Source organism: Podarcis cretensis, assembly GCF_951804945.1.
Source record: "Podarcis cretensis genome assembly, chromosome: 16".
Taxonomy (NCBI): Eukaryota; Metazoa; Chordata; class Lepidosauria; order Squamata; family Lacertidae; genus Podarcis; species Podarcis cretensis.
The window spans coordinates 5,256,882-5,284,801 of NC_137186.1; the positions used below are offsets into that span (position 1 = coordinate 5,256,882).

The 27,920-nt window shown below is 47.2% G+C and overlaps 1 protein-coding gene, 1 long non-coding RNA gene and 1 pseudogene across 5 annotated transcripts in view; 2 read left to right on the plus strand and 1 right to left on the minus strand.

The window, feature by feature from the left end:
* Positions 1-27,920, minus strand: part of PI4KB (phosphatidylinositol 4-kinase beta) — a 59,251-nt gene that overhangs the window by 21,518 nt on the left and 9,813 nt on the right. For 2 of the 3 annotated variants that reach the window (XM_079957983.1, XM_079957981.1), the window contains exons 3-4: positions 20,266-21,248; positions 2,473-2,517 (exon numbers count right to left, since the gene is read on the minus strand). In XM_079957983.1, coding sequence (XP_079814109.1) covers positions 2,473-2,517; positions 20,266-21,219 — 999 coding nt within the window. In that variant the 5' untranslated portion in view covers positions 21,220-21,248. The remainder of the gene's footprint in view (positions 1-2,472; positions 2,518-20,265; positions 21,249-27,920) is intronic. The other variant, XM_079957982.1, reaches the window with a different exon arrangement.
* Positions 1-27,920, plus strand: part of LOC307205923 — a 53,867-nt gene that overhangs the window by 6,429 nt on the left and 19,518 nt on the right. The window lies entirely within an intron of this gene.
* LOC307205754 (small ribosomal subunit protein uS19 pseudogene) lies at positions 9,795-10,323 on the plus strand (annotated as a pseudogene). Its single transcript has one exon. The product of its transcript is annotated as a small ribosomal subunit protein uS19 pseudogene (transcript).

Sequence of the window (27,920 nt, forward strand, 5' to 3'; positions counted from 1 at the left end):
TCCGCAGTGTAATCCAATTTGAAAAGCCGACTCCATCTCCGTGAGCCCAAGGGAGAAGTCAATTCTTGTTTTATCAAAAATTAGCATCTGAAATTGCTCAGCTTCCTCTCCCCTCCCCATTCATTTTCCTTTGGTGCTATGTATATTAGAATGCAAGCCAACAAGAAGTAAATACTATCTTGTTTTTTAAATGTTTGTGTGTTTGGGTCCAGATGCTTCATATATATTATAAAATAGTAAGTCACTGCAAATGCAATACTAAGGACTAGTATTTTCTTTTTTTAAACAAAGCTCTTGGAATGCTGAACTCTTCATGAGTGATATGAATTAACAATGGGCTGTCCTATGTATAAAAGGCCCTTTGGGCTTATAAAATGCCATGTGTAAGACCACGAAGAAAGGCCACGAGATTAACTACTGTAGTTGCTTTGTAGGAGGCCTAGAACTCTAGCTGTAAGAGGATAAAATGCAATAGTTTAGCAGCAGCAGCTAGGCTTCCTTCCACTTATAAACATTTCAGGAAAATCAAACTGGGTGCACTTCTAGAAACGGGTTTGCTTCTCACAATTTACAGAGACTGAAATACCTACTTGAGGGTAATGGGGTGTGTGTGGCTAGACCTGGGAGAATGGCACAGGCTGGAATCATATAAGCAGGGACTACTGGGATACACTATGGTTGTGAAACATTCACTGCTTGTTTGGGAGTACAGTGGTACCTTGAGTTACGTTACCTTCGGGTAATTTAATTTTGAGTTACGAACGTGGCAAACCCGGAAGTGTATACTTCCGGGTTTCACTTCGCGCATGTGCAGGAGCGCTCTATTGCACCGTGCGAGTGTACAGAAGCGGCGCCTCCGGATACGGACTTTTCGGGGTAAGTACAGATCCCCAGTACGAATTATGTTCGTATCCAGAGGGTCCACTGTATAGATCTCTGTGGGGCCATCAAAAGTCTGAAATATCTCTTCCCCATTCCACTCTCTGTCTGGATCACTACCTCCCACCCATGTGAGCACTAAACCATGGTTTACCAAACCAGGGTTTAATGCTATTTGTGAATGCTGCCCAGCAGCTTAACTATGGTTAGAGGCCGCTCGTTAAGGGAAATGACTTATTAAACTTACTGTTAAGCATAGGTGAGCGTTACGTGTGAACGGAGACCACCTTCTCAACTGTGGTTAGGAGCTGTCGCTGCCCCAAAGCTTCACGAGTGAAGAGTAGCTAAAAGTCCAAATTGCTTCAAGGTTCAGCAGCTATTGGCTGGTGCTTTTTGTTGGATGTGTTAACAGCAGGGCTCATTTAGTTTGTACCTTAAGGGTTAAATCTGTCAAGTGTTCAACTTATCTGGCCCAAAGGGGGATGTGGTGGAGGTTTTGCATAGCAACGAAATAGAATGGCATGGCATTCACTAAGGCAGCACACGCCCTGATTGGCTGTGTCATTGTGATCGAGCTTTTCCCCTCTGTATATGGGTCCACCGTCTCGCTGCTATGTACAAGGGCTTAAACCAAGGAAGAAAAAGCCTTTGTGTTCCCATCTCCTCAAATTATACAGTGGTTTTGTTCAGCTTTGCTCTGTGAAGTGTTATCAGAGCTTTTCTGCCTGGAATCTGCCTGTATTATTTAACACTTTTTAACTACAGTGGTACCTTGGTTTAAGAACAGCTTAGTTTATGAACAACTTGGATTAAGAACACTGCAAACCTGGAAGTAGGTGTTTTGGTTTGTGAACTTTGCCTTGGTTTAAGAACACATTCTGCTTCCTGTTGAGTGTAAATTGAGTTCCCTGCTGCTATGGGAAAGCACGCCTTGGTTAAAGAACGCTTTGGTTTAAGAAAGGACTTCCGGAGCGGATTAAGTTCGTAAACTAAGGTATCACTGTATTCGGTGACACAGTAAACCAAGGTTTTTTAAGCAATGGCGTAGCTCCAACTGTGACTCTATTAACTACGGTTAAGCGTTACGTGCCATAGAGACCACTGGCTGCCAATCTGCACTTGACACGACTTTAGTATAAACAAGACAAACCTGCTGGGGAGCCCTCATACCATGCAGAGCTCCACAACCCCCCTTCCCAAGCTCAACATGCACGCGAGTGGCGCATGAGTGATGGAAGAGAGAGAGAGAAGGGTATGACAGCCAAGGAAGTCGGTTAGCCAAAGAGGCTCAGTCAAAAATGGCTAACAGCAGTGTAGATTTGGGCTCGCTGGGGTGACTTTATTTCATTTTCCCCAAAGTGGTGGAAGAGAAGAGAGGAATGGATTTTGCCGTTGATGCTCTGCAAGATGCATTTGCCAAGGGTGATTGGCAGGCTTAGCAAAGTGGCTTAAGATGACAACAGAGAGGAAATGCTGCTGCGAAAGAAATTATTTGTTGTTGATTTTTTGGTAAATCACGGGAAGGGAAGCAGGCAGCCCAGTTGGAAGAGGTGGGGGAGAAAAACAAAAAAAGCTGAAACGCAGGCCACTTACGGAGCAAAATGATCTATCAAGGCTCTCCGTACTCGATGACAACTCCTGAGAAATGAATGAGAGGGAGGGGGAAAGGGGTGGGGTATTTTTTTGTTTTCATTTTTTTAAAATGTAAAAAAGGAAGGGAGAGGGAGGGAGAAAGTCGAGGAGAGAAAAGGCAAGTTTTTTGTTTTTTAAAAAACCAGCTCTGCACATTCCCTCCCCACCTGCCCCATCTCAACAGAGAGAACAAACTGCAGGCGCTTTGCACGGCAAAACAACCCCCCCCCCCATTCAGGCGAAACAACTCAGTGGCGGAATATTCTGTCCTCCTGCACAGGAGAGGAAGGGGCTCAGAGAAACAGCACTTTGCTTCTGACGCAGGAGAGCCAGAGGAAGCCAACTCCTCTTCCTGCTGCTTGCTCCAGCACCTACCTGGTATTCAGAGGTAAATTCTGGAAACCAGTGCAACTGCATGGTCTTCTGAATGCTGCAGAGCTGTGACTCCCCGACTAACAACATCGGGGAAAGGCCACAAGCTCCCCATCCCTGATTTAATGGCCTCGGTCCAGTATACCTGAAGGAGCGTCTCCACCCCCATCATTCTGCCCGGATGCTGAGGTCCAGTGCCGAGGGCCTTCTAGCAGTTCCCTCATTGCGAGAAGCAAAGCTACAGGGAACCAGGCAGAGGGCCTTCTCGGTAGTGGCGCCCGCCCTGTGGAACGGCCTTCCAGCAGATGTCAAAGCGATAAACAACTACCTGACATTCAGAAGAAATCTTAAGGCAGCCCCGTTCAGGGAAGTTTTTAACGTGTGATATTTTACTGTATTTTTGGTTTCTATGGAAGCCGCCCAGAGTGGCTGGGGAGGCCCAGCCAGATGGGCAGAGTATAAATAATAAATTATTATTATTATTTAAGCCATCCAGGCTACAAGCAGTTGACAAACCTCTCCTATGATCTTATTTGAAGGTTATCTGAGCTAGCAGCGCTCCCTGGAGCCCACAAATTCTTTAAGTTAATGCGGAATAATTAAGACACTTGGATGCCATGGAAGGCAGCAGGCAAAGGTCTGGCTCAATGCCTACAGGTTGAACAACCTGTCTCCCCCCACCCCCCCGCCAGAGGTTGCCTGCTTTCCAAAACGCCTCCCTGGAGACTGGAGGCTTGGCAGAGGTGCTGAGGATTTTAGAGACTAGATACCCAGATCCACTCCGGAACAGCAGCTCCCAGGATCTCTTCTGGGACAGATCCTTCAGCTTAATACGAGGCAGGGCGCAAAGCCAACTGGGTGTCCTTGGGACAGTCGCTTGTGAGAACAGAATGGTGGGTTTGGGGGAGGAAAACGCAGACAACACCCTGGATGGACAGCAAGGTGATAAAACTATAAAATAACCCGTTTGCAACAGGTGGAACAGGTCGGTGCTGAACAGGGAGCAATTCTGTTAGCAGGAGGATGGGGGGGGGCGTGGAAGTTCTACAAAAGTGAGAATCAGACAAAGAGAGGTGGGTGATTCTCAGGCTGCGTTATATCCTCCCCATCATTAATCTCACACCCCCTCCCATTTTGCAAAAAAAGGAGTTTTAAAAGCCTTTTAGGGCAAGTCAACTGTGTCACTTTTTTTTTTACGAAAAGAGGCCAGGGTTTCATCAGAGCCAAAGCTTACTAGGATGTAAAACCAATAATAACAATAAAAACAAGAGGAGGAGAGAGAGAACTCACCTTAAGAAAACCAAAGTGAAACCAAAAGTGGGCAGAGTGGTTGTTTTGACAAGTTTCCCTTAATCACATCACTTCTCTCCCCCCCCCCCCCCAGGAAGATGAACCACCCTGGAAAGGACTCCGTCTCTCTGCCAGCCTACAGCAGAAGTGTGGAAACTGCTGCTGGCCTGCAGCTCCCATTCCCAACCACTGGTTATGCTGGCTGCCAGGGCTGATCGGAAATGGGAGCTGAGCAACATCTGGAGGGCCAAAAATGCTCCCCACCTCTGAACCCAGAGTCATTCTGCTGAAACCAACACCAGGGGTGGGTATCAAGGGCTATCTAGCACATGCTTCAAACAGGTCGCCTGGTCACCTGGGGCGACTCTCAGAAGCCTCCAGGCAATCCAACACAGAAGGGCTTTGCACTCTTTCCTCGCTAGGCATAATTTTGCACACCTCTGTTGTGTTCTCCAATCTTCCAGTTGCTTCCCAACCTGAGCATGCAGGGGAGAAACTTTGACCTTTCCTCACCGGGGAGGCATTCCACATACATTCACATGTTTTTCTGCATCCCTTTAAGCTCGCCATTACCTTTTTATTTGAGACGGCTGGGGGAAACTATGCTACGTCTCAGCACAGCTGTTTCCAAATGCGGGAAATGGTGAGGAGAGTAAGAAGCAAGTCAGCATAGGGAAAAGGGAGAGGAAAAGACAGTATTGATGCCAAGAGGAAGGGTGTGTTTGTATATATAGAATTGTAAAGTTGTAAAGGAACTCCAAAGGTCCTCTGGTCCAGGCATAGACAAACTCTGGCCCTCCAGATGTTTGGGACTACAATTCCCATCATCCCTAGCTAACAGGACCAGTGGTCAGGGATGATGGGAATTGTAGTCCCAAACATCTGGAGGGCCAGAGTTTGCCTATGCCTGATCTAGTCCAACCCCCTGCAGTGCAGGACTCACAGAAGACAGGATTTCTCTACATCCACAGTTAATATATTCATAGAATCACTGGACGGTTGGAAGGGACCCATTCTGTGGATGGGACAGTCCATCCTGTTCATATGGACCGGCCACAATATCCATCGTTCTCTCATCCAAAGAGCCTATGTCAGCCTTCCTCAACCTCGGCCCTCCAGATGTTTTGAGACTACAATTCCCACCATCCCTGACCACTGGTCCTGCTAGCTAGGGATGATGGGAGTTGTAGGCCAAAAAAACATCCAGAGGGCTGAGTTTGAGGAAGCCTGGCCTATGTATTAAGATTATCTCCTGCAGAACTGACGCAGCGATGGCTGGATGGACTTCGCCCCACATTTACGGCCCTCTATTAATGATGGTTTTCTGCTTGCAGTCCTCGCGGGGGCGAGTCGAGAGGAGATGAATGGCCGACTGCTCCCCCCACCCTGGCTTTGGGTTCGCTGACGATGCTTTTCTCCCCAGCACAGGGATAGGCTTTGTTATGCGTGCGCAAGGAAGATATTATTTCCAAGAGTACCAAAAACTGGGCCAAATCACGCGATGAGGACCGCTCCCCCCTCCCCCCCAGTTTATGGAAAACAGAAGCAGGCATAGAAGCCAGACGGAGGAAGTCTGGCCAAGTCACCGAGGGGACAGAAATGGTTGGAATTCTTCTTTTATGTTCAAAGGGCCAAAAAAATAAAATAAAAATTGAACGAGGCCAGGAGAAAGGAGTAGCTGCTGGGCCCATTAGAAAAATGTAAAATGATCAGACTTTAAAAAGGGGGGGAAGGGAACACTGTGCTTCCTTCACAGACACACACAAAGCCCACACAGTGTATGACACCCCACAGAGGACTTTGAGACCTCTCATAGATAGCAGCTTTATGTCACAGAATCAGATTTGGAAGGGGACCCTGAGGATCATCTAGTCCAACCCCCTGCAATAATAATAAATCCCACCATTTCTCCTGAAGGAACCCAGGAGGCAAATGCATTCGTAATGGCAAACCACTGCGAGGGTTTTTGTTTTTACAATCAAGCAGTGTGTAAATGTTCTGAAATAAAATAAACAAATAAATAAACACACCAGTGTGGTTAAAAAGAAAAAAGCTTTTTATCTTGAACTGGTGTAATAAAGGACAGGAAAATGCAAACCCACACACTTGATTAGGCATAGCATAATGCGTTCTTGTATAATTATATGGAGGTTTTATGTATATCAGGAAAGCAATATGTACTATCAAGATTCCATTATTAAACAATTTTTTATCACTTCCATTTCTTCCCTTGGATTAATGCTGTTGCATGTGAAAGAATGAATGAATAAGAAAATGTGTGTTAAAGAATGCTCATCAGGAATCTACAATTCTGTGATTCTCTTACTGAACCGATTGGAAATTTATATCCCTCCCTGCTGAGCTGATTGGCTGCAGGACTGCCCATCTTGACATTAAAAAGGCCTCTTCGCAAGGGATCAGAGACGGCGGAAGCCCTTGTGCGATTTCACCTGGTTTCCAAACCCAAACAGGAAACCTCTGCAGTGATGTCGATATTCCCCCGGTCTCCACTTGTCAGTGTCTGAATCATCCTGAGTCACTCTCACCCAGTTGCCACAGAGACCTCAGAGCAAGGGGCACATTCCTTGCACAAAGGTTGCCCAGCTCTGCCAAACACACACACACACACACACAACACGCCTGCTTGCTGTGTCACCGCAAAGCAGGTTCCTAAACGCTCTCATGTTACACAGCAAGGATTTCCTGGCAAGACACAACTGGCTCCTCCTCCAGCAACACCTGCAATATTACCTGCCCAGGTGCAAATGCCACAGCGAGACTGACACACACACACACACACAGAGAGAGAGAGAGAGAGAGAGAGAGAGAGAAAGAGAAGCTCAAGTTTCTGTTCTTAAGGCTTTTTTAAAAAAGTGAAGAAAAATAGACCGTCCTCTTTTGGTAACTCTGCAATACAGCGGTACCTCGGGTTAAGTACTTAATTCGTTTCGGAGGTCCGTTCTTAAGCTGAAACTGTTCTTAACCTGAAGCACCACTTTAGCTAATGGGACCTCCTGCTGCCGCCGAGCCGCCAAAGCACGATTTCTGTTTTCATCCTGAAGCAAAGCTCTTAACCTGAAGCACTATTTCTGGGTTAGTGGAGTCAGTAACCTGAAGCGTATGTAACCTGAGGTACTGCTGTACTTTAAAGTGGGGAGACATCAGGACTGCAGGATCTGTTGCTGCCGAGAAGCAGATTTCAAAACAGTGGCCCAGATGGGCACATGCACCGCTGGCTCTGAGGGGCAGAGCATGCCTTTTGAGCCCAGAGCCTGGCATGCAAAGCCCTTCCGTGGAAGGAAAAACCCACACCTGGTATTCGCTGACAACTGAAGCAGGAGCTTTTCAGCTGCCAACTGCCCAGAGATCTCCTGGTAGACTCTTCATCTGCCTTCTGCTCCAGGTTGAGAGGGGCTGAAGCCGCCTTTTCAGTCACGAGGGCCGCATTTCCTTCTTGGCAAGCTTCAGGAGACCGCGTGCCAGTGGTGGGCGGGGGCCAGAGGAGAAAGGAGGCAGGGCGACAGAGGCAGCTCTTACCTCTGCACAGTAGGCCTACACCCCAGCTGTGCAAAAAGTTAAGAGCCTTTCATACTTCCCCTGCATGCAGACGCACCTCTCCACCCAAATATCGTAGTTCAAGGACATGTTCCAGCTAAGTGAAGGCACTCAAGGGGGGTCCACAGCACTGCCAGCGAGAAGAGTGGGGGCCCCGGGGAGAGGTCCAAGGGCTGGAGAGAGGGGAATGACGCACCCAGAGGTCCGGCCACTGAATTAAATCACGGCAGGCCTACTGCTTTCCGGCTAAGGGTTTCACTAGCTCGGTGGAAAGTTGTCAGAGGAGGGGAAGGGTGCATTCGTAGGGGCAAGACAGACACACATATACGTAACAGAAGAGCCAGCACAGTGGGCAGGGATTCCCTCCCTGTCATAAACCGAAGCAAGTAATATGAGGATCCCTTGCCACAATGGTAGATTATTTGGAAAAAAGGAATCACAGGAAGCCTCCAAATCCATCAGGTCCAGCTCAAGCGAGAGGCAGACTCTTGCCAAAGTAGTCAATGCTAATGGAGTTAGCAATTTGCGTGCTAAAATGTGCATTTGAAGAGGTGATGAGACTAAGGGGTAATATTAAGAGGCGCTCAGACCAGCCAAAGCATAAGAACGTAAGAAGAGGCGGCTGGATCAGGCTAATGTCCCATCTGTGGGCTGTAATCCACTGGGAGCAGTCAAGTACAACATTACCTGTTTTGCTAGAGTGGTCATGCTAGAGTTGGTCCAGCCGGTCGAAACTTCCTGTTCCTCCTGGCCTGGAGCATCTTTTCTTGAGTGTGACTAGTAGCTGGGCATGACCTTTCAGACCTTGTAAAAGGCCAAGTCACGCAGCCACCTCCCTCTCTTTGATCTTCTTTTTCGTCCTGCGAACTTCCTAATTCACCTGGTCTGGACTGCTGGCCGCCAGCAGTACCCCAGGTTATCTCCCATATGGGGTAAACCTGTTTGTACATGTTTGTAACTTTAAGCCTAAAGTTTTGCTTCAGGGATCACACTGTGCTCTGCCTGATCACGAGTAAAACTACTTTTTTTGTTACTTATAAATAAGACTGTTGTATCTTTATTCTTTTAGGTAAACGTAAAGGGACCCCTGACAAGTCCAGTCGCGAACGACTCTGGGGTTGCGGCGCTCTTCTCGCTTTACAGGCTGAGGGAGCCAGCGTTTGTCCGCTTCCACAGACAGTTTCTCCGGGTCATGTGGCCAGAATGACTAAGCCGCTTCTGGCAAAACCAGAGCAGCACACGGAAACACCGTTTACCTTCCTGCTGGAGCGGTACCTATTTATCTACTTGCGCTGCGTGCTTTTGAACTGCTAGGTTGGCAGGAGCTGGGACCGAGCAACGAGAGCTCACCCCGTCGTGGGGATTCAAACCACCGACCTTTCGACCGGCAAGCCCAAGTGGCACAGTGGTTTAACCCACATCGCCACCCACATCCCATTTTATTCTTTTAGGAGGGATCAAAGGGGTCTTACCAGGAATAACAGAACATATCTCAATCTGGGCAAGCCAGATTTAATTGTTTGTTGTCTTAAGAGACTCACACAAGTTTGCAACCAGCTTTCTGCTGCGTAAGAAGGGGAATGCTATATAAAGTAACTTGCCAGCGTGAATTAGGACGGATATTAATAATCAATATATCCTCTCCTGCCAGCCTCAACATTCCCACACCATCCAGCACAGCATCCTGTTCCCACAGTGACCAAACAGATGCCTCAACAGACAACTCAGAAGCAGGATCCAATCGCAAGAGCCCTCTCCTCTCCTTCGGCCTCCAGTCACTGGTATGGAGAAGTATGGAGAAGCATTGATGCCTCCGACTGGAGGCAGAGCACAGTCATCATGGCTGGTAGCCATCAATAGCCCTCTCCTCCTCCACAAATTTGTCTCATGCTCTTTTAAAGCCATCTAGGTTGGTGGCCATCACTCCCTCCTGCGGCAGGGAGTTCCACCGTTTAACTCTGTCCTTTAATTTAAGTATCCTGACTCTTCCAACATTCAGGGTGTCACTGAGTTCTAGTGTCATGGGAGAGGTAAAATGTTTCTCTCTCACACTTTTTTTCCCTGGAGGAGACTGCGGCCAAGATGGCGGAAGTGAAGCAGAAGAAGAAGAAGCGTACTTTCCGGAAGGTCACCCGTCGGGGTGCTGACCTGGACCAGCTCCTCGACATGCCCTACGAGCAGCTGATGCAGCTGTACAGTGCCCGCCACCGCCGGCAGCTCAACCGCGGCCTGCGCCGCAAGCAGCACTCCCTTCCTCAAGCAGCTGCGCAAAGGCAAGAAAGCGGCCCTGCCCATGGAGAAGCCTGAGGTGGTCAAAAACCACCTGCGAGACATGCTTATCCTTCCAGAAATGGTGGGCAGCATGGTTGGCATGTACAATGGGAAGACCTTCAACCAGGTGGAAATCAAGCCTGAAGTGATTGGCCACAATTTGGGAGAGTTCTCCATCACTTACAAGCTCGTTAAGCACGGCCGACCTGGAATCGGGGCCACCCACTCCTCTCGGTTCATTCCTCTGAAGTAAGGGGATTTGGGAAGGCTTGTGTCTTGCGTGTAAATAAAAGGGTTTCCCAACAAAACAAAACACAAAACAAATTTCTCTCTTTCTCCATGCTATGCATAGTTTTATAAACTTCTATCATGTTGCCCCTTACTCGCCTTTTCTCTAAACTCAAAGGTCCCCAAACTGCAACCTCCCTTTATAGGGGAGTTGTTCCGTCCCCTCCCTCTTGCAACTCTGCAATATCCCTTTTGAGGTGAGGCAACCAGAACTGCAATTTTAAGAAGTGCTCAGCCTCAGCCAAAGCATTTCCCACATTTTCCTCGGAACATCTCTTGCGGCACTTCGGGCCCAGAAGACTCTCCGCACGTCGCCAGGAGAAATCCAGCCCTGCGTGAATTAATAAGCATTCCGGGCTCTGGTTTCCAGTTGGCGAGTGGCTGGGATCATCCTGGGCAACCGGCGGCCTCCGAGCTCCTGGCTTTCTATCAGCCCATTGTTCCCCTGCGAACAATGAAGCGGCAGGGAGTGGGAAGGGCTCTGCGAGCCGCCTTTGGAGCCATCTGGAAGACAAGCCTGGGAATCGAGAGTGTAATAGGGTGGTCAATTGTTCTGGCTTGGCCGGGACGGTCTGGGGAAGATCGCCTTTGCGCCCCAAGTCAGCATGCAGCACCTGGCAGAGTGCCGGCTTCCAAATGCAAAGCCAATCGGCTGCGCATCTCGCGTACCAGCCTACCTCGCAAGGTTGTTGTATGCGCAGGATCAGATATACCTCTCCCACGCACACAACTGCGATTTCATGGGTGGAAATGTGATTTTAAAAAATGAGAGAAGAGCCTATGCATTCAAGAAGAGGGGAGGAAAGAAGCCCGATTTCTCCACATGCATAGGCTCAGAAGAATTCCATGCAGCTCAACGCCTGAAAAAGAAATTTCTGGAATTTCTTTTATTCACTGCACACGCTAAAAAAACTTGAGGCTGGCTCCTGGTAACTCGGCATTTCAAGTACGTTCCCCATCTTTAAAAGCAGATTAGACAAATTCATGGAGGATAAGGCTATCGAAGGCTGCTGATCACGATGGCTGTGTACTCCCCACTCCAAGATGAGGATTAACAAAAAGTAAACTGGGATTCGCAAGCAGGGAGAGTTGTTGCTGCTGCACTTTTGGGGCATCTTCTTGGCCACTGTGAGAGAAGGAGGGCTGGACGGGATGGGCCCCCTTTGGTCTGATCCAGCAGCCAGGCCCTTCTGATGTTCTTATGGCACCACGAGGTCCTAAGAAGATACCACACAGTTTCCCAGTTCTATCACAAAATCCCCTTACTTCCCATCCCCTTACTTCCCCCTAGGCTTTATCACGGGATCCCCACATCTCTCAAATGCCCCACACCCAAAGAGCAGCCGCGCCAAGAGCACTCGGCAACCGCGTCTGACGCAAGCCTGAGTCTACAGAGAGACAGGGAAAGTTCTGGCGCATTAAATATTCATTTGCTGCTCCAGCGATACTGAAATTCCACCCCAGAGTTTCTGCTCGGATGATCTCCAACAACGTGCGCCAAGGGGGTAGGAGAGAGAGAGAGAAAGGGAGAGTGAAAGTAGACCTCTTGGCTCGCCTCTGGCGGCTGAGTTCACGGACTAATGTTTTGCCAGATCGAGGGCTGGAAAGAGAGAGAGATCGCGGTCTGGCAGGGACAACCACAGCAGCACATCTGGACGCCAGAACAGGCACATCCAGCAGCACCGTAGAGGCCTGATGCATTTCAGCTCCCACTTGTCAATCACATGACACCAAAATGATGTCACGTATTTGACACCAAATTTGGCCCCTGGAGGCTGATCCTGATAAGGATCTGGTCCGGGGAGCCAAAAAAAGGGTTCCCCACCCATGATTTAAAGCTCTCCAACTTTTGTTCCCCTGCCCCACAAGCATGGGAATACATGTCCACACCCATTGAGATTCAGCAGCTGGTGTAGCATTGGGTATCCGCCCACACCACAATCTCTTTCCTCCACTTTTTAATTCTTTCACCAGTTTTTCTTCTTTAATAAAGGCAGACCACAGAAAGGATCTTGCTCTGGGTCGGGCTGGGAGCCCGTTTTATTAATTATAATAAATGAGGGTGAGGAATGATGGGAGTTGTAGCCCAACAACATCTGAAAGGCACCACATTGGCTGCTCTTGAGAGTGTTGGACCGGCAAGACGTGGGTTTATACCCCTGCCTGGCCAGTTAGCTCCCTGGAGGACCTCTTAGTCCTAGCCTACCTCACAGGGTTGTTGTGCGGGTCCACATGAAAGGATGGGGAGAAGACACATACCCACCCTGAGCTCCCTGGAAGAAGCATGGAATTAAAAACCACAACATGCAAAGCTAGATCATAATTCCATGAATACCCCTGGATACATTTGTTCCCCTCTACTGCAAGGCTGGGGAACTTTCAGGTGTGGTTCGGACCCCCAATTCCCTTCAGTGCCAGCTGCCAGCATAGCCAGCCATGAGGGACGATGGGAGTGGTAGTCCAGGAACACCTGGAAGGCCACAGATGCTCACCATCCCTGTCTCCATAAAAAACCAAGAGGATTTCTGGTGGGATTTCCCCATGGAACACACAGGGCCTTATGTTCCCTCTATCTCAGTCAAGATCTATCACCAATTTTGGCAAGGAAAGCCAAGCAAATTAATACTCTGGGTTTCAAAGTTTCTTTTCTAGAACTTCCGGAGGCGGCGCAAACGGTAATGGCGGTCCTCTTCCACTAGTGAGGAGGAAGCTCCGCGGAATTGGGTCATCCGCTACGGCGAAGCGGAGACCCACTTTGGGAATCCACAGGCAGCAAGAGCCTGTGGTCTTGAGACTCGGTGGGCGCCAGAAGCGACCCCCAAAGCGCTGAAGGAACCCCGTAAGGGGCTCCGGAACGTGGAGGGGGTAGCGGCGCTGTGAGTCGTTTTGCGATCCGCGGAGTGAAGCCGTGCTGCTGCTGCCAGTGAGCACTGACCTCTCTTCCTGAAAACTTCTGATTCGGAAAAGCAACAACCCGTGAGTAAAGAAGGACTTTATAAAATTTGAGACTAAAAACTACTGAATTTGGCTGAAAGCGGAGTGACGTAAAAACAGGAAGTCCGTCTTCCGCTGTCACTGAACTTCAAAGCAAAGAGCTGGAGGAGTGGAGGCAAAGAAAGAAATTTTTAACTTAATTGATCTGAGCACCCATTGAATTTTCCTGTAAGCAAACAAGGACTTTAAGCATTTGATTTATGCTCTTTATCTGCATTGTGATACCTTTCTTCTATTGGAAATATAATTTGAGTAAGAAACCCAGGTGTTGGAGCTGCCTGAGCAACTGAGCTGTCAGTTTGCAGATTTGGACACTTTGAATTAAAAATTGCAACAATCTGAGGGAGTTTGGACTTGCTACTTTGAAGTAACATTTGGAATACCAGCATGCACTGTCTGAAACAATTGTGACTGCCAATATTAACTCTGCTTAAAACTTGTTATTGAAGGTTCCTGGATTTTAAACTTGACTCTAGTAATTTTACCAGAACTGATCTCTTTCCTAAAGACATTTTAAGCTCCCCCTAGAGGATTTGGGATTTATAACAGTGACATCACTTTACTTTCCTTTTCCCGGCCTCCTGTTTGATTGTTAACATCTGGGCTGTTGCTTTCTCATGGGAACAACTCAGCTTGACCTTGACTTTTAGATAACTCTGGAATGAGTGGCACAAGAAAAAAGGGACCAAAAACCAGACAAACAACTTTAACAACTTTAACCTCAGCCTCACAGACACGTAGATCATCTGTACCTACTCTGCCTTCAGAGGAAGAAGCTGCTTCTCTGCCACAAGCAGGGGAGGGAGAAATTGAGCAATTACAATTGGAAGATATGGCCTCAGGAGCAACTGCTTCTATATTAGAGAAAATTTATGAAAAATTGGAATCTTTGGATAAGAGAGTGGAATCTTTGGATAAGAAAGCTGACGAACAAACAGCTAAAATTGACCAAAACACAGAATGCCTAAATAGATTAACTGGTCAAGTATCACAGAACGTACAAGCAATTGGAGAACTGACGGAGGCCACAGTAGAAAATCGGAAATTGGCTGAGGATACTAGCCAAAGACTTGGAAATTTAGAACAAGAGGTAAGACCACTCTGCAAACAAGTAGGTGAACACCAGGCCTATCTCTCTATGATAGAACTGCGGAATAGGGAGAGTAACCTAAGGATAAGGTCGATACCAGAAGCGGAAGAAGGCAACTTAGCTGAGTTTTTGACCAAAGAATTTTCCAAGTTTTGGAATTTAGAGGAAAAGGACTTTAAAATTGTATCAGCTTTCAGGCTTTGAAGACTGGCAAAGAAAGAGAAGCCCAGAGATTGTTTGATAACATTGAGATCAAAGGAGGAAAGGGATAAGATTTTGGGCCTACACTACGAAAAGTCACTGAACATTTTGGACAAAAGAATTGAAATTTATAAAGACATTCCTAAACAACTGTTGGATCTTAGATCTGTCTACTTGGAATTGGTCAGACTGTTGAGGAGCAACTCAATTATCTTCAGGTGGGAATTTCCTCAAGGATTATCCTTTACCTTCAGAGGGAAGAAGGTCAAAATCAGAACATTGGAAGATAGAGACAAATTTCTGATTGCACACGGAGAGGACCTTCAAAAAGGAATTGAATTACCTCCTGGGCCTGGAGCACCGGCAGTACCTGCACCTTCGGAACCGGAAGATCCAGTGAATAAGATACCACTCCCAGGAAATTAACCAGATTTATTCAGGATGTCTCTGCAACTTTTGAGTTGGAATATAAATGGCTGTAACATCCCAGAAAAAAGGAGGAAAATATTTCATATATTAAAAAAAGAACAATTGGACATTATTTGTTTACAAGAAACACACGTGACTAGGCTCCATAGAAAAGTGTTAATAAATAAAAGACTTGGCCAGGAATTTATATCTTCAGACAGAGTAAAGAAGAGAGGTGTGGTATATGCAAAAGAGAGCCTGTCACCTAAATTTTTATTTAAAGATGAACATGGAAGAATTTTGGCAATTGAGATACAGCATCAAGGAGAGAAGCTTTTGATATTAGGAATTTATGCACCCAATGAGGGGAAATCGGAATTTTATAAGAAGTTGCATGAGACTATGTTGGATTATCTGGACTACAACAACATCATTATGATGGGAGATATGAATGGGGTCGTATCAACTAACATGGATAAGTCACAAAGCCAAAACGTCACAAAAGACGGCAGACTACCAAAGACTTTTTTTGAAATGACAGACAATATGGATCTGATTGACATCTGGAGAACAAAGAACCCCTTGGGAAGAGAGGGAACATTTTTCTCTGAAGCCCAGCTGACCTGGACAAGAATCGACCAAATATGGATATCTAGAGGTCTGGCACCCAAGGCCAGAATGGTGGAAATCTGCCCAAAGACCTGCTCCGACCATAACGCAGTAAAGATGGATATGACACTATTACCAACCGGTTCCTTTAGATGGAAGATGAATGACAACTTGTTTAGAGATCAGGAGATTATTAAGAAGGCCCAAAAAGCCTTGAAGGATTACTTCGAGATAAACATGAACACTACGGTGGAAAAAAGAATTATCTGGGATGCAAGTAAGGCTGTGATGAGGGGGTTCTTGATACAACAGAATGCTGTAAAGAAAAAGATACAAAATGAGAGAAAAGATAAGATCTTGGAGAAAATCAAAGAATTAGAGAAGAAGTTAAGATCAAACCCGAAGTCACAGCCGATTCTGAGAGAAATTAAACTTTATCAAGCTCAATATTCTAAATTGATAAATCAGGAAATAGAGTGGAAGGTTAAACTAATGAAACAAAAAACTTTTGAATCGGCGAATAAATGTGGAAAACTGCTAGCTTGGCAGTTGAAGAGGAGACAAAAACTAAATACAGTTACAAATCTAGAGATTGAAGGAAGAAACATTCAGAACCCGGCAGACATTAGAAAGTGCTTCCAGAGATACTTCAAAAAATTATACACTCAAGGGCCGCAAGATGAGGTTGAGATTAAACAATTTTTGGAAAAAAATGGACTACCAAAATTGTCACAAGAAAATAGATTAATCCTGAACTGTAAAATAACACGACAAGAGATTGAACAAGCCATTCAGAACATGCAACTGGGCAAATCTCCAGGGCCAGATGGGTTGACCTCCAAGTATTATAAGACATTAAAAGACTACTTGATACAACCATTGATGGAGGTTAGCAATGAAATTATGGAGGGGAAGAGGGCGCCGGAATCGTGGAAGGAAGCCTTTATCACATTGATACCAAAATCGGAAGCTGAAAAGACACAACTTAAGAACTATCGTCCCATCTCTCTTTTAAATGTGGATTACAAAATATTTGCAGACATTTTGGCAAGTAGACTCAAAAAAGTTCTAAATGAAGTAATCCACAAGGACCAGGCAGGCTTTCTCCCAGGTAGACATTTGTTCGCCAATACAAGGAACATTATTGACATTTTGGAACTTCTGCAAACAGATATAAATACAAAAGCAATATTAATTTTTATAGATGCGGAGGCCTTTGATAATATTTCCTGGAAATTTATGAAGGGAAATTTAAAAGAAATGGGAGTGGGACGGGGTTTTGAGAATGGGATTGATGCAATATATTCAGAACAAAAGGCCAAATTGATAGTTAACAATGTGGTTACAGAAGAGTTTAAAATTGAAAAAGGAACACGACAAGGCTGCCCCATTTCCCCTTTGCTTTTTATTTCGGTCCTGGAGGTGCTCTTGAATATGATTAGAGAGGACCGGTTGGTGGAAGGAATTCAGGTCGGAGCGAAACAATATAAACTTAAAGCTTTTGCAGATGACCTAGTTTTGACCCTGCAGGAGCCAGAATCTAGTACGAAAAGAGTATTACAATTGATTCAAGACTTTGGTCGGGTGGCGGGTTTTAAATTAAACAAACAGAAAACTAAGGTGTTGGAAAAAAATTTGACAGATACAGAGTCAGAACGGTTTCAGAGAGAGACAGAATTAAAAGTGGTTAAAAAAGTAAAGTACCTAGGGGTAAACATAACAGCAAAAAATCTGAGTATTTAAGGATAACTATGAAAAATGTTGGTCAGAAATTAAGAGAGACTTAGATAGTTGGACAAAATTGAAACTTTCCTTGTTAGGCCGAATTGCTGCTATCAAGATGAATGTATTGCTAAAAATGTTGTTTTTGTTCCAAACACTGCAGATTGTGGACAAGACGGAGTGCTTCCGGAAGTGGCAGAGAGACATCTCTAAGTTTGTCTGGCAGGGCAAAAAGCCCAGAATTAAGTTTAAGATATTAACTGATGTGAAAGAAAGAGGGGGCTTTGCCCTGCCAGACCTAAAGTTGTATTATGAAGCCGCAGCTTTCTGCTGGCTAAAAGATTGGCTACTTCTCGAAGACACTGACGTATTCGACTTGGAAGGTTTCAATAACGCTTTTGGTTGGCATGCATACTTATGGTATGACAAGGTTAAGATCAATAAGGCCTTTAAGAACCATATTGTCAGAAAAGCAGTGTTTAATGTCTGGACAAAATATAAAGACTTATTGGAAAACAAAACTCCAAGGTGGCTTTCACCTCTGGAAGCTAAGGCCCGAAAAAGACCCAATATGGAGGCCAAATGGCCAAAATATTGGGAAATACTAGAAAAAGATGGAGACAATTGGAAATTGCAGAGTTTGGAGAAATTAAAGGATAAAGTGCGAGACTGGTTACACTACGCTCAGATTAAATAAGTTTTTAAAAATGACAAAAAGTTAGGGTTCCAGGTGGAGAAATCGAAATTGGAAACAGAACTGTTAGAACCTAAGACTAAGGTACTTTCAAGAATGTATAACTTGCTGTTAAAATGGAACACACAAGACGAAACGGTTAAATCGGCTATGATAAAGTGGGCACAGGATACTGGGTATAATATCATGTTTGATGACTGGGAAAGGTTGTGGACCACTGGGTTGAACTTCACTGCTTGTAACGCTTTGAAGGAAAATGTAATGAAAATGATATATAGATGGTACATGACCCCAGTTAAACTTGCCAAAATATACCACCTGTCTGATAATAAATGTTGGAAATGTAAAGAAAATGAAGGAACATTCTTTCACCTCTGGTGGACGTGCCCTAAAGTGAAGGCTTTCTGGGAAATGATATATAATGAGTTAAAAAAGGTATTTAAGTATACCTTCCTTAAGAAACCAGAGGCCTTTCTTCTGGGTATTGTCGGCCAGAGGGTGATAAAGAAGGACAGAACTTTTTTCTTGTATGCAACAACGGCAGCAAGGATACTCATCGCTAAATATTGGAAAACCCAAGATCTACCCACACTGGAAGAATGGCAGATGCAACTGATAGACTATATGGAACTGGCTGAGATGACCGGCAGAATCCAAGACCTGGGAGAGGAGAGGGTTGAAGAAGATTGGAAGAAATTCAAGATTTACCTACAAAAATATTGTAATTTGGTTGAATGTTAATAAGGATGCTAGATCACAAACAATTGAGCACCACTAAAATAGTTGGAATTAGGATGATAAGTGAGATTGAGGAAAATATAATTTTTTTGGAGAATTATTAATTATATTTAAACGAGCGGGACATAAGAACGCAAACAAGTTGATAAATTGCTGGCAAAAATTTATAATGATGTAAGTGGGAGTGGGAGACGTGAGGGAGTCCAAAGAAGTTATGAAACTATGTTATGAAATATGTTACATTGTTTATTAATTTTGCATTGGTATTTAAAAATCTCAATAAAATATTATTAAAAAAACACACAAAAAAACAAAGTTTCTTTTCTACACATTTTTTTGTTTGTTTCCCGGAAGAGAGAAATCATACCATCAACGCCACTGGGTGGAAGAGAGAATTCATGGAGAGAACAAAATACCGGCGCCAAGATGGCTTTATCGACTGTAGAGGCGGAGCTAAAACTAGGTCCCTCCCACTGTCCCATGGCACTGTCAATCAGTGACTAGCCAGGGGCTAGAAGACTCTCCGTACAGTGAGCGCAGCTGCCCCCTGGGATTGCCATCTTCCCCATCACCCACCCCCAGGGTCCACTTACCCCATTCCTTAGAGTGGGAGGCCTAGAACCTCACCCACATATTCCCAATACGTCATATTAATGACGCTGACTACTGTAAGCATCTCCTTATCTAGCACAGCCTTCCCCAGAAGTTTCAGGCTCACAGCTCCCATCAACCCAGCCGGCACCACTGGCCTGGAGCAAACAATACGGCTGGAAGCCGGGAGCCTGAAACATCTGGAAGGTGTCATGGTGGGGAAGGAACACAAGAAGCTGCCTTAGACGGAGCTATACCCACAGTCCTGCCGGCATGCTGAATGGAAGCAGCTCTCCAGGGTTTTCAAGCAGGGGACGTTCCCAGCCCTACCTGGAGATGCCAGGGGTGGAAACTGGGACACTCTGCATGCCAATCAGGTGTTCCACCCCAGGCCCACAGCCCTTTCCCAAGGCTGCCCCAATACGTGTGGATTTTCGATCATAAGACCCTTGAGGAACAGAGTACGTATATAAAAAATGTAAATGCGGGATTGGAGGCAATGGTGGGTGATCAGGGCAACAACACATGTGCCCCCTGGACTTTCTCTTTTCCTCTACCGCTATCGGGGGGACTGGTTGGCAATGCGAGGTTACATCGTCCCAAGAAATGCTCGAGATCAAGTGGTCCCTTGATAAGCAGCAGGAATGGAACCGCCCCGTCTCACGTTGGATCTGCAGCGAAATCAGGCACGACTCCAAAAGGAGGGGGACAAGGCTGAGCCAGGAAAGCAGCCACAATCTGGTTGGCACATGTTTTACCTTATGCCCAACTCTCTGGCACGAGAATGGCCTCTGCCTACCAACTTGCCACAGAGCTGGAAGCCCACCCTAGGCAGAATTTCCCCTCTCCTGATACGTTCGTTTTCACAAGGATTAAAAGCTGAATAACGGCGCAAAGGATAAGCCCCCCAGTAACCTATCCCCCTCGTTACCTCGTCGTCATTCTCCACTTTGGGGTTGCTGGCGGTCCTCTTCAGGTTGCTGCTGAGGTGGATGCCGACGGTGGCGTCCGACTTGGACCTCTGGTGAGTCCTTTTGGAGGGGGAGAGCCCCGCCTCGGGGGCCGGGCCGAGGGCCGGCAGCTCCCTCTTCCGGTGGGCCGGCTTGAGTTCGTCGGAGAGGATGAGCTTCCGCAGCTTGGTCCCGCGGGAGTGGCGCTGGGTGGAGATGTGCATGTCTGAGGAGTAGGCGCCCAGCAGGAGGGCGCACTGCAAGGAGAAGTTGATGCTCTGCCGGCAGCGGTGGACGATGTAGGGCTTGATGGCGTCGCCCACGTCCTCGTCCATGTGGATGTACATGTTCAGCAGCTGCGGCAGGTAGAAGTCCACGTCCTCGTTGCGGAAGCAGAAGAGCCGGTTCCCGATGTAGGCCTGCACGCCGGGCTCCTTCGAGTTGTACAGGTACGAGATCGCCATGGAGATGTCGAAGAGTTTCGACTCGAACAGGCGCAGCAGCCATGACTGCTTGGCCGAGTTGTTCTTCTGGCGCCGCCGGGCGCTCTTGACCGAGTTGGGCGTGTGCTGCTGCTCCTCCTCCTGGATCTTGTCCGGAGGGTCGTCCAGGCACTTGATCTCGCAGCACTCGCCGGGGCTGCCGTTCAGCAGGGCCAGGCCGGGCCGGCGAGCCGGGCCTGCGCTGCCGTCCTTCAGCTGGATGGACCCGTCGGGAGAGATGCAATGCATCAGCTTGACCTTCTCCAGCACCTCCTCGCAGGCCTTCTTGGCCACCTCGGGGTCAATGACCGCCAGCTCGCCCACGCCTTCCGTGATGACCCCCAGGGCTGCCACCCCGCCATTTCCTGGGGGCGGCAGCACTGCTGCGGCCAGCGCCGCCTCCTCCTCTTCCTCCTCCCCTGGCGGCGGCACGTCTGCGTCGGAGTCACTCATATCCAAGGCGGGTCTGTGCTCTTTCAAAGCTGGAAAGCAAACCGGGAGAGGGAATTAAAAGAGAACGTGCGCTCATCAGGCAGCCTGGGAGCACAGAATGCTGGCCTTATGCAGCAACGCAGGTGTTCTCTCGATGAGCTTGCGTCCTTCCCCAAAAGGCAAACTAAGACTCTAGTCCTCATGGTTGCAAAGAATGGTCTGGTTTAATAGGTACATCCAGCTCAGTATTGACTACGCTGACTGGCAGGGAACATTTCTAGCCTTGCCTGCAAACGCTGTAAGGGATTGAACCCGGGACCTAGTGCACACAAAGCAGATTATCGCTGAGCTGTGGTCCTGCTAAATACAGCCTGTATTTCAGTGCTTAAAAACAAACAAACGGACGATCCCGTTTCACATTCCACCACCAGGACTATGGTTATTCATAGAAAGAGGAATCTTTTGCAGCAAATACAAGCTGGAAAAAGGCCACAAGACTGCTAGTGCATAGACCTATGCCAGTCATCTGTAATCTTAAAGAAAACGGGGATGTGTGCCAATGTTCCTCCTCCTTGGTCACCAGAAACAATTTCTGACTCACCACAGGTGACCAGCGTTTTGACAAGGGTGCCTAAAGCGGATTTGCTTTCTCACTTGATGAGAGAGACTGGCCCAATGTACAGAGCGAGGCTAGAATTCAAATCCCACTTTTGCCACCCATTCTTAAGGTAGAAACAAACCCTGCTCCCATTCAGTATCAACGCTATTGATACTATTCATTTGCTGAGTTTCCACTGTGGCTCTTTCCTTTGGCCAGAGGTGGTCACCTTGGGCTGAACCCGGCCCAAGATCCCTGGGGTCACCAGCTCAAGGCCTGCTTGTAACCTTCAGTCCTGATGCCACGGCAGAAGACGGCAGAAGCTTCTTAACAAATTAACTGTCAAGCATAAAGAGGCTCCCCTCCTTTTTTTTACCGCTGGCCACATACATGCGCTTAAAGCTTCTCTAACCTCTGGGAAACGGCCAGAGACTCCTGGAGTGTGGAAGGCAGGGAGAGAGTGGGAATACTTCTCTCACGATGTGGGCAGAGGCTGCGGGCTGCTACCTCTTCACAACATACAGTGGTACCTCTGGTTACGAATGCTTCAGGTTACGAGCTCCACCAACCTGGAAGTAGCTGCTCCTGGTTGCGAACTTTGCCCCAGGATGCAAACAAAAATTGCACACCAGCGTGCGCAATGGGAGGCCCCATTAGCGAAAGCGCACCCCAGGGTAAGAACCGTTTCAGCTTAGGAATGAACCTCCGGAACAAATTAAGTTCGTAACCAGAGGTACCACTGTATCCTTCCTTCTTTCCATCCTGCCACCATCAGAAGCACATTTGGTGGGAGAAGACGGGCCTTTTTGGTGGTGGCTCCCTGACTTTGAAACTCCTTCCCTAGAGAAGCCAGACAGACACCCTCTTTGCTGTTGTTCAGCCAACAGGTGAATACTGTTTTATTCCAACAGGTCTTCGGGAACTGACTGGATTTTAAATAGTGCTGTGATGAATTTACTATCTATATTTTAACACATCTATTTTGATGTTGTGTTAATTCTATTATGCTTTAATTTATTTTTACTATTATTTTTCATATGTTTTCAGTGTCCTGTATTTTATCTGTGTTGTTTTAATTTGTGTAAGCCGCCTGAAGTCTCAGTATGGGGAAATGGTGGGATGTAAAAAAATGAACGTAGTAATATTGGTCCCACAGCAGCCTTACGAAAGCAGCTGCGCCATTTTGGAATCTGGTGATTCAACTTGTGGCCGGCCCAGAACTAAGAATGTCGCCTGTGCAGCAAGAAGGCGCTGTTTAAATACTAAAATCTCCCCCACCGCTCCGTAGATCCAGCACAGGTCCACGGCACAGGTCGTACCAGACCGAGAAGTCGTTAACAGGATTAGTTTAATGGTACTGGAACAGGAACAACATTTAGGCTGACAGGCAGCAGTCTCTGGTCGCTGCAAGTGTCTAACGGATCTGTAGTCTGGTGGGAGCTGTGTGCCCTTTACTGACTGGGCCCAGCCGAAACGCCAGCCCCATAGGCAAGAGCCTCTGGTGGCGGCATAGTGGTTAGTGTCAGACCAGGACCTGGGAAAGAGCAAGGTTCAAGTCCCCCCGCTCTGCCTCATGAAGCTCACTGGGTGTGTCTTTGGGGGCAAGTTGCTACCTCCTTCAGCCTAACCTGCCTCATAGGGTTGTGGCAGGGATTAATGAGATGGGCAGGGGAGAACCACATACACCACTTCGAGCTCCTTGGATTAAAAAAAAAAGGTGAGATATGAATGCAATGAATAAATGAATATTATAATTAATAATAATTTGATTTATTGCCCGCCCTTCAAGCTAAGGTTCCAGGGCAGGTTGCAACACTTTGAAATGCAGCATTTAAAAAGTTCTAAACAAATTACAGCAACAGGTTAGGTCAGGGGTAGCAAACTTTTTCTGCAGGGGGGCGGTCCACTGTCCCTCAGACCTTGTGGGAGGCCGGACTATATTTTTCTTTTTTTTTGGGGGGGGGAGAATGAACGGATTCCTATGCCCCACAAATAACCCAGAGATGCATTTTAAATAAAAGGACACATTCTACTCATGGAAAAACATGCTGATTCCTGGACTGTCCATGGGCCGGATTTAGAAGGTGATTGGGACGGCTCTAGCCCCCGGGCCTTAGTTTGTCTACCCATGGATTAGGTCCTAGAACATATGCGCACCCCAAGACCAGAATGAGGGGCATCTTTGGCATAGGATAGAAACTGTGTTGTGCCAGTGTCCAGACACTCCTCTGCCCCCCCCCCAATAGCAGCAGTAAAAAATTTGGAGCTGGGGGTGGACAGAGAGATTAAGGGAAGCGTGGGGGGGGGGGCAGAAGACCATTAAGGGATTTAGCTGGAGTCCATCAGAGGTTTATTAAACAAGGGGCAAACAGAGAGAGTTGAAGGGCCCCATTCGGCCCCCACCCCTGCTATCTGTGAACAAACCCCAAAGAAGCCATTTGCAGGAAGCAGAATTTAAATATCTCCCCCTCATTTCTGCTATTTATTCATCATGCTGTGTAGTTAATGAAAAGCCTTCATGACACACACACACACACATATATATATATATATATATATATATATATATATATATATATATATATATTATTAAAAAAAACCGATGTCACACTTAGGCAGCGAAGTAAAAGAGGCTGAAATAAAAGCCCGGAGGAGAGGAAAGGCAAGGGACGTGGAAGTGGGTGCGAAGCGGGCTGCACAGAAATGAACTGGCAAGCAAAGAGAACTTGGGCAACACGTGGAGAAGTGTCAAGAGCGCCAAAGGACAGGTGCAGATGTAGAGCCAGGTGAACCGAATGCAGGTGAAGGAAGTGAGAAGATCTAGGCAGGATGGCAGTAAGCCCAGAGAAGAGGATGGAGAGGCCCCACCTGACAGCCACAAATCTATCAGGCAAATGAATGGATCCGTGGCAAGCAGAAGTCAACAGCTGGCTACTGACTGAAGCCAGAACCTGCAAGTCCCTGGGATGCAGAAAACTCCCAGCACCAACTCAGACCCTGGAGTCCAACTAAGCTCAGTGCTGCTGACACTCAGTGGCAGAATCTCTCTGGGGGTTTAAAGAGGGAGTCTTTCCGAGGTGCCACTGGGCTTTGAACCCGGGGCCTTCTGCATTCGGTGCAGGTGCTCACTGCTGTCCTTCCCCAAAAGATACCATATTTTTTGCTCTATAAGACTCACTTTTTCCCTCCTAAAAAGTAAGGGGAAATGTGTGTGCATCTTATGTGTGTGCATCTTATGGAGCGAATGCAGGCTTCGCAGCTGTCCCAGAAGCCAGAACAGCAAGAGGGATCGCTGCTTTCGCTGCACAGCGATCCCTCTTGCTGTTCTGGCTTCTGAGATTCAGAATACTTTTTTTCTTGTTTTCCTCCTCCAAAAACTAGGTGCGTCTTATAGAGCGAAAAATACGGTGCGTCTTATAGAGCGAAAAATACGGTAATTCGATGACAGAAAGTGAGGAGGAATTAAAGAACCTTTTAATGAGGGTGAAAGAGGAGAGCGCAAAATATGGTCTGAAGCTCAACATCAAAAAAAGGAAGATCATGGCCACTGGGCCCATCACCTCCTGGCAAATAGAAGGGGAAGAAATGGAGGCAGTGAGAGATTTTACTTTCTTGGGCTCCATGATCACTGCAGATGGTGACAGCAGTCATGAAATTAAAAGACGCCTGCTTCTTGGGAGAAAGGCGATGGCAAACCAAGTAGAGACATCACCTTGCTAACAAAGGTCCGTATAGTTAAAGCTCTGGTTTTCCCAGTAGTGATGTATGGAAGTGAGAGCTGGACCATAAAGAAGGCTGATCGCTGAAGAACTGATGCTTTTGAATTCTGGTGCTGAAGGAGACTCTTGAGAGTCCCATGGACTGCAAGAAGATCAAACCTCTCCATTCTGAAGGAAATCAGCCCTGAGTGCTCACTGGAAGGACAGACCCTGAAGCTGAGGCTCCAAGACTTTGGCCACCTCCTGAGAAGAGAAGACTCTCTGTAAAAGACCCTGATGTTGGGAAAGATGGAGGGCACAAGGAGAAGGGGACGACAGAGGACGAGATGGTGGGACAGTGTTCTCGAAGCTACCAGCGTGAGTTTGACCAAACTGTGGGAGGCAGTGGAAGACAGGAGTGCCTCGTGTGCTCTGGTCCAGGGGGTCACGAAGAGTTGGACACGACTAAACAACAAATAGTCCTCATGGTTGCGAATAAAGGGCTGATTTAACAGGAAACCACAGAAAGATGCCTTTCACAGTGTCAGCCCCTTGGTCGCACTGGCTGAGTATTGTCTACACGGACTGGCAGTGATTCTCTAGGGCTTCAGGTAAGGAGCCTGTCCTGGAGATGGCGGGGGCTGAACTTCCTGCACGCTGAGCAGATGCTCTGGCCCCGAGCGTCACCCCTTCCCTTGTGATCTTCAAATGTTAAGAGTCACTGCAGCAGAGCTATGCTTCCTCATGCATCCAGAGATTAACACACACACACACACACACACACAGAGCGCAGAAGAATTAATCCCCTTCTTTCCAAAAAGGGAAGCTTTCACTTAGAGGAGTTTCCTGCCAATAACACGCCCAAATTCAAAGCGCCACACAAGAGAGGATTTGCAGGCTGCGAAGAACACGCTAGCAGGTCACAGGGTCCGAAATTATATGACTCCCTACTAATTAAAGGATGGAATGAATACCCAGTTTTATCTGCTTAGCGTGTGATGTAACCACTGGAAGGTGGGGCCAGGGGCACGGCTTCTCTCATCAAAAGCTCCAGAGGAATTTTGCCTTCTATGATCTTTTGTCCCTCTCCCCCTCTCCCACACCAATGCTTAAAATAAATGTGGAAGAGCTGCTGCTTTCAGCGGACTCAGGTTAATCCAGGGACTAGCACCAGGGGATTTGTAGTCCAGGATCCACGACTGCAGCAGCTTTCCAAAGTAAACAAGTCCAAAGAGAATCAGAGAATCCTTCCCACAGCAACTTCTACCACAGAACCCTGCAGAGCAGCCTTACCTAGCCCCCCCCCCCGCTATATAATATTTATATATATCCGTTTCCTCAAGGGCTCTCTTGCAAATCTTTACAACAGCCCTGCAAGGCAGGGCAGCGTCATCATCCCCATGTTTTGGGGGGATTCGGCAAGGAAGAGGAGCAGTTTGCCAATGGTCACTCCCCAAATTCAGGGCTCCTGTTTGGAAGGAAGCAGGAGAGAACCAGGGAGGGGGAATTCCAGCAGGGAGTTTGTGCCTGAGGCCAAGAGCCAATTAGCTCTCCACTGCCAGAGGATGAGGCAGCTGAAGATCTCTCAGGGGATTCCCACACAGGCCCTCCTGTCACATTTAACCACATTTTTCTTCACTTTGCTCATCTGAGTACCCAAAGCAGATTGTGCTTTAAATATATACAGTGGACGCTCGGGTTGTGAACGTGATCCGTGTGGGATACATGTTCGCAACCCGTTCCGGTACTTCTGGGTTTCGGCGGTCCATAACCTTAAAAAACACAACCTGAAGCAGCTGTAACCCAAGGTATGACTGTACAGTGGTACCTCGGGTTAAGTACTTAATTTGTTCCGGAGGTCTGTTCTTAACCTGAAACTGTTCTTAACCTGAAGCACCACTAAAGGGGCCTTCTGCTCCTGCGCCGCCGCTGGAGCACGATTTCTGTTCTCATCCTGAAGCAAAAGTTCTTAATCCGAGGTACTATTTCTGGGTTAGCGGAGTCTGTAACCTGAAGCATATGTAACCCGAGGTACCACTGTATATATATGGGGGAGGGGTGACAGCATAGTCAATGGACTGTACCCAACTAAATTTTACTCCCAAGTAAACCCACTGAAATTAATCACCCTAGCTTAGTCACACACACATTCATTTTGACGGGTCTTTGCATCGGAGGCAACCTGATGCAAAACACGAAGTTCAGGATGTGAAACCACCCAAAAGGAGATAGGAACATCAGACGAGCCTGCTTTCTGGATGAGGCCAAAGGGGGCCCATCTAGCCCAGCATCCTGTTCTCACAGTGGCCAACCGGATGCCGCAACAGGAAGCCCACAAGCGAGACCGGAGCGCTCCTGTATTCTCCAATCGTCGTTCCACAATATCTGGTATTCAGAGGTAGATTATCCCTGGGCATGGAGGTTCT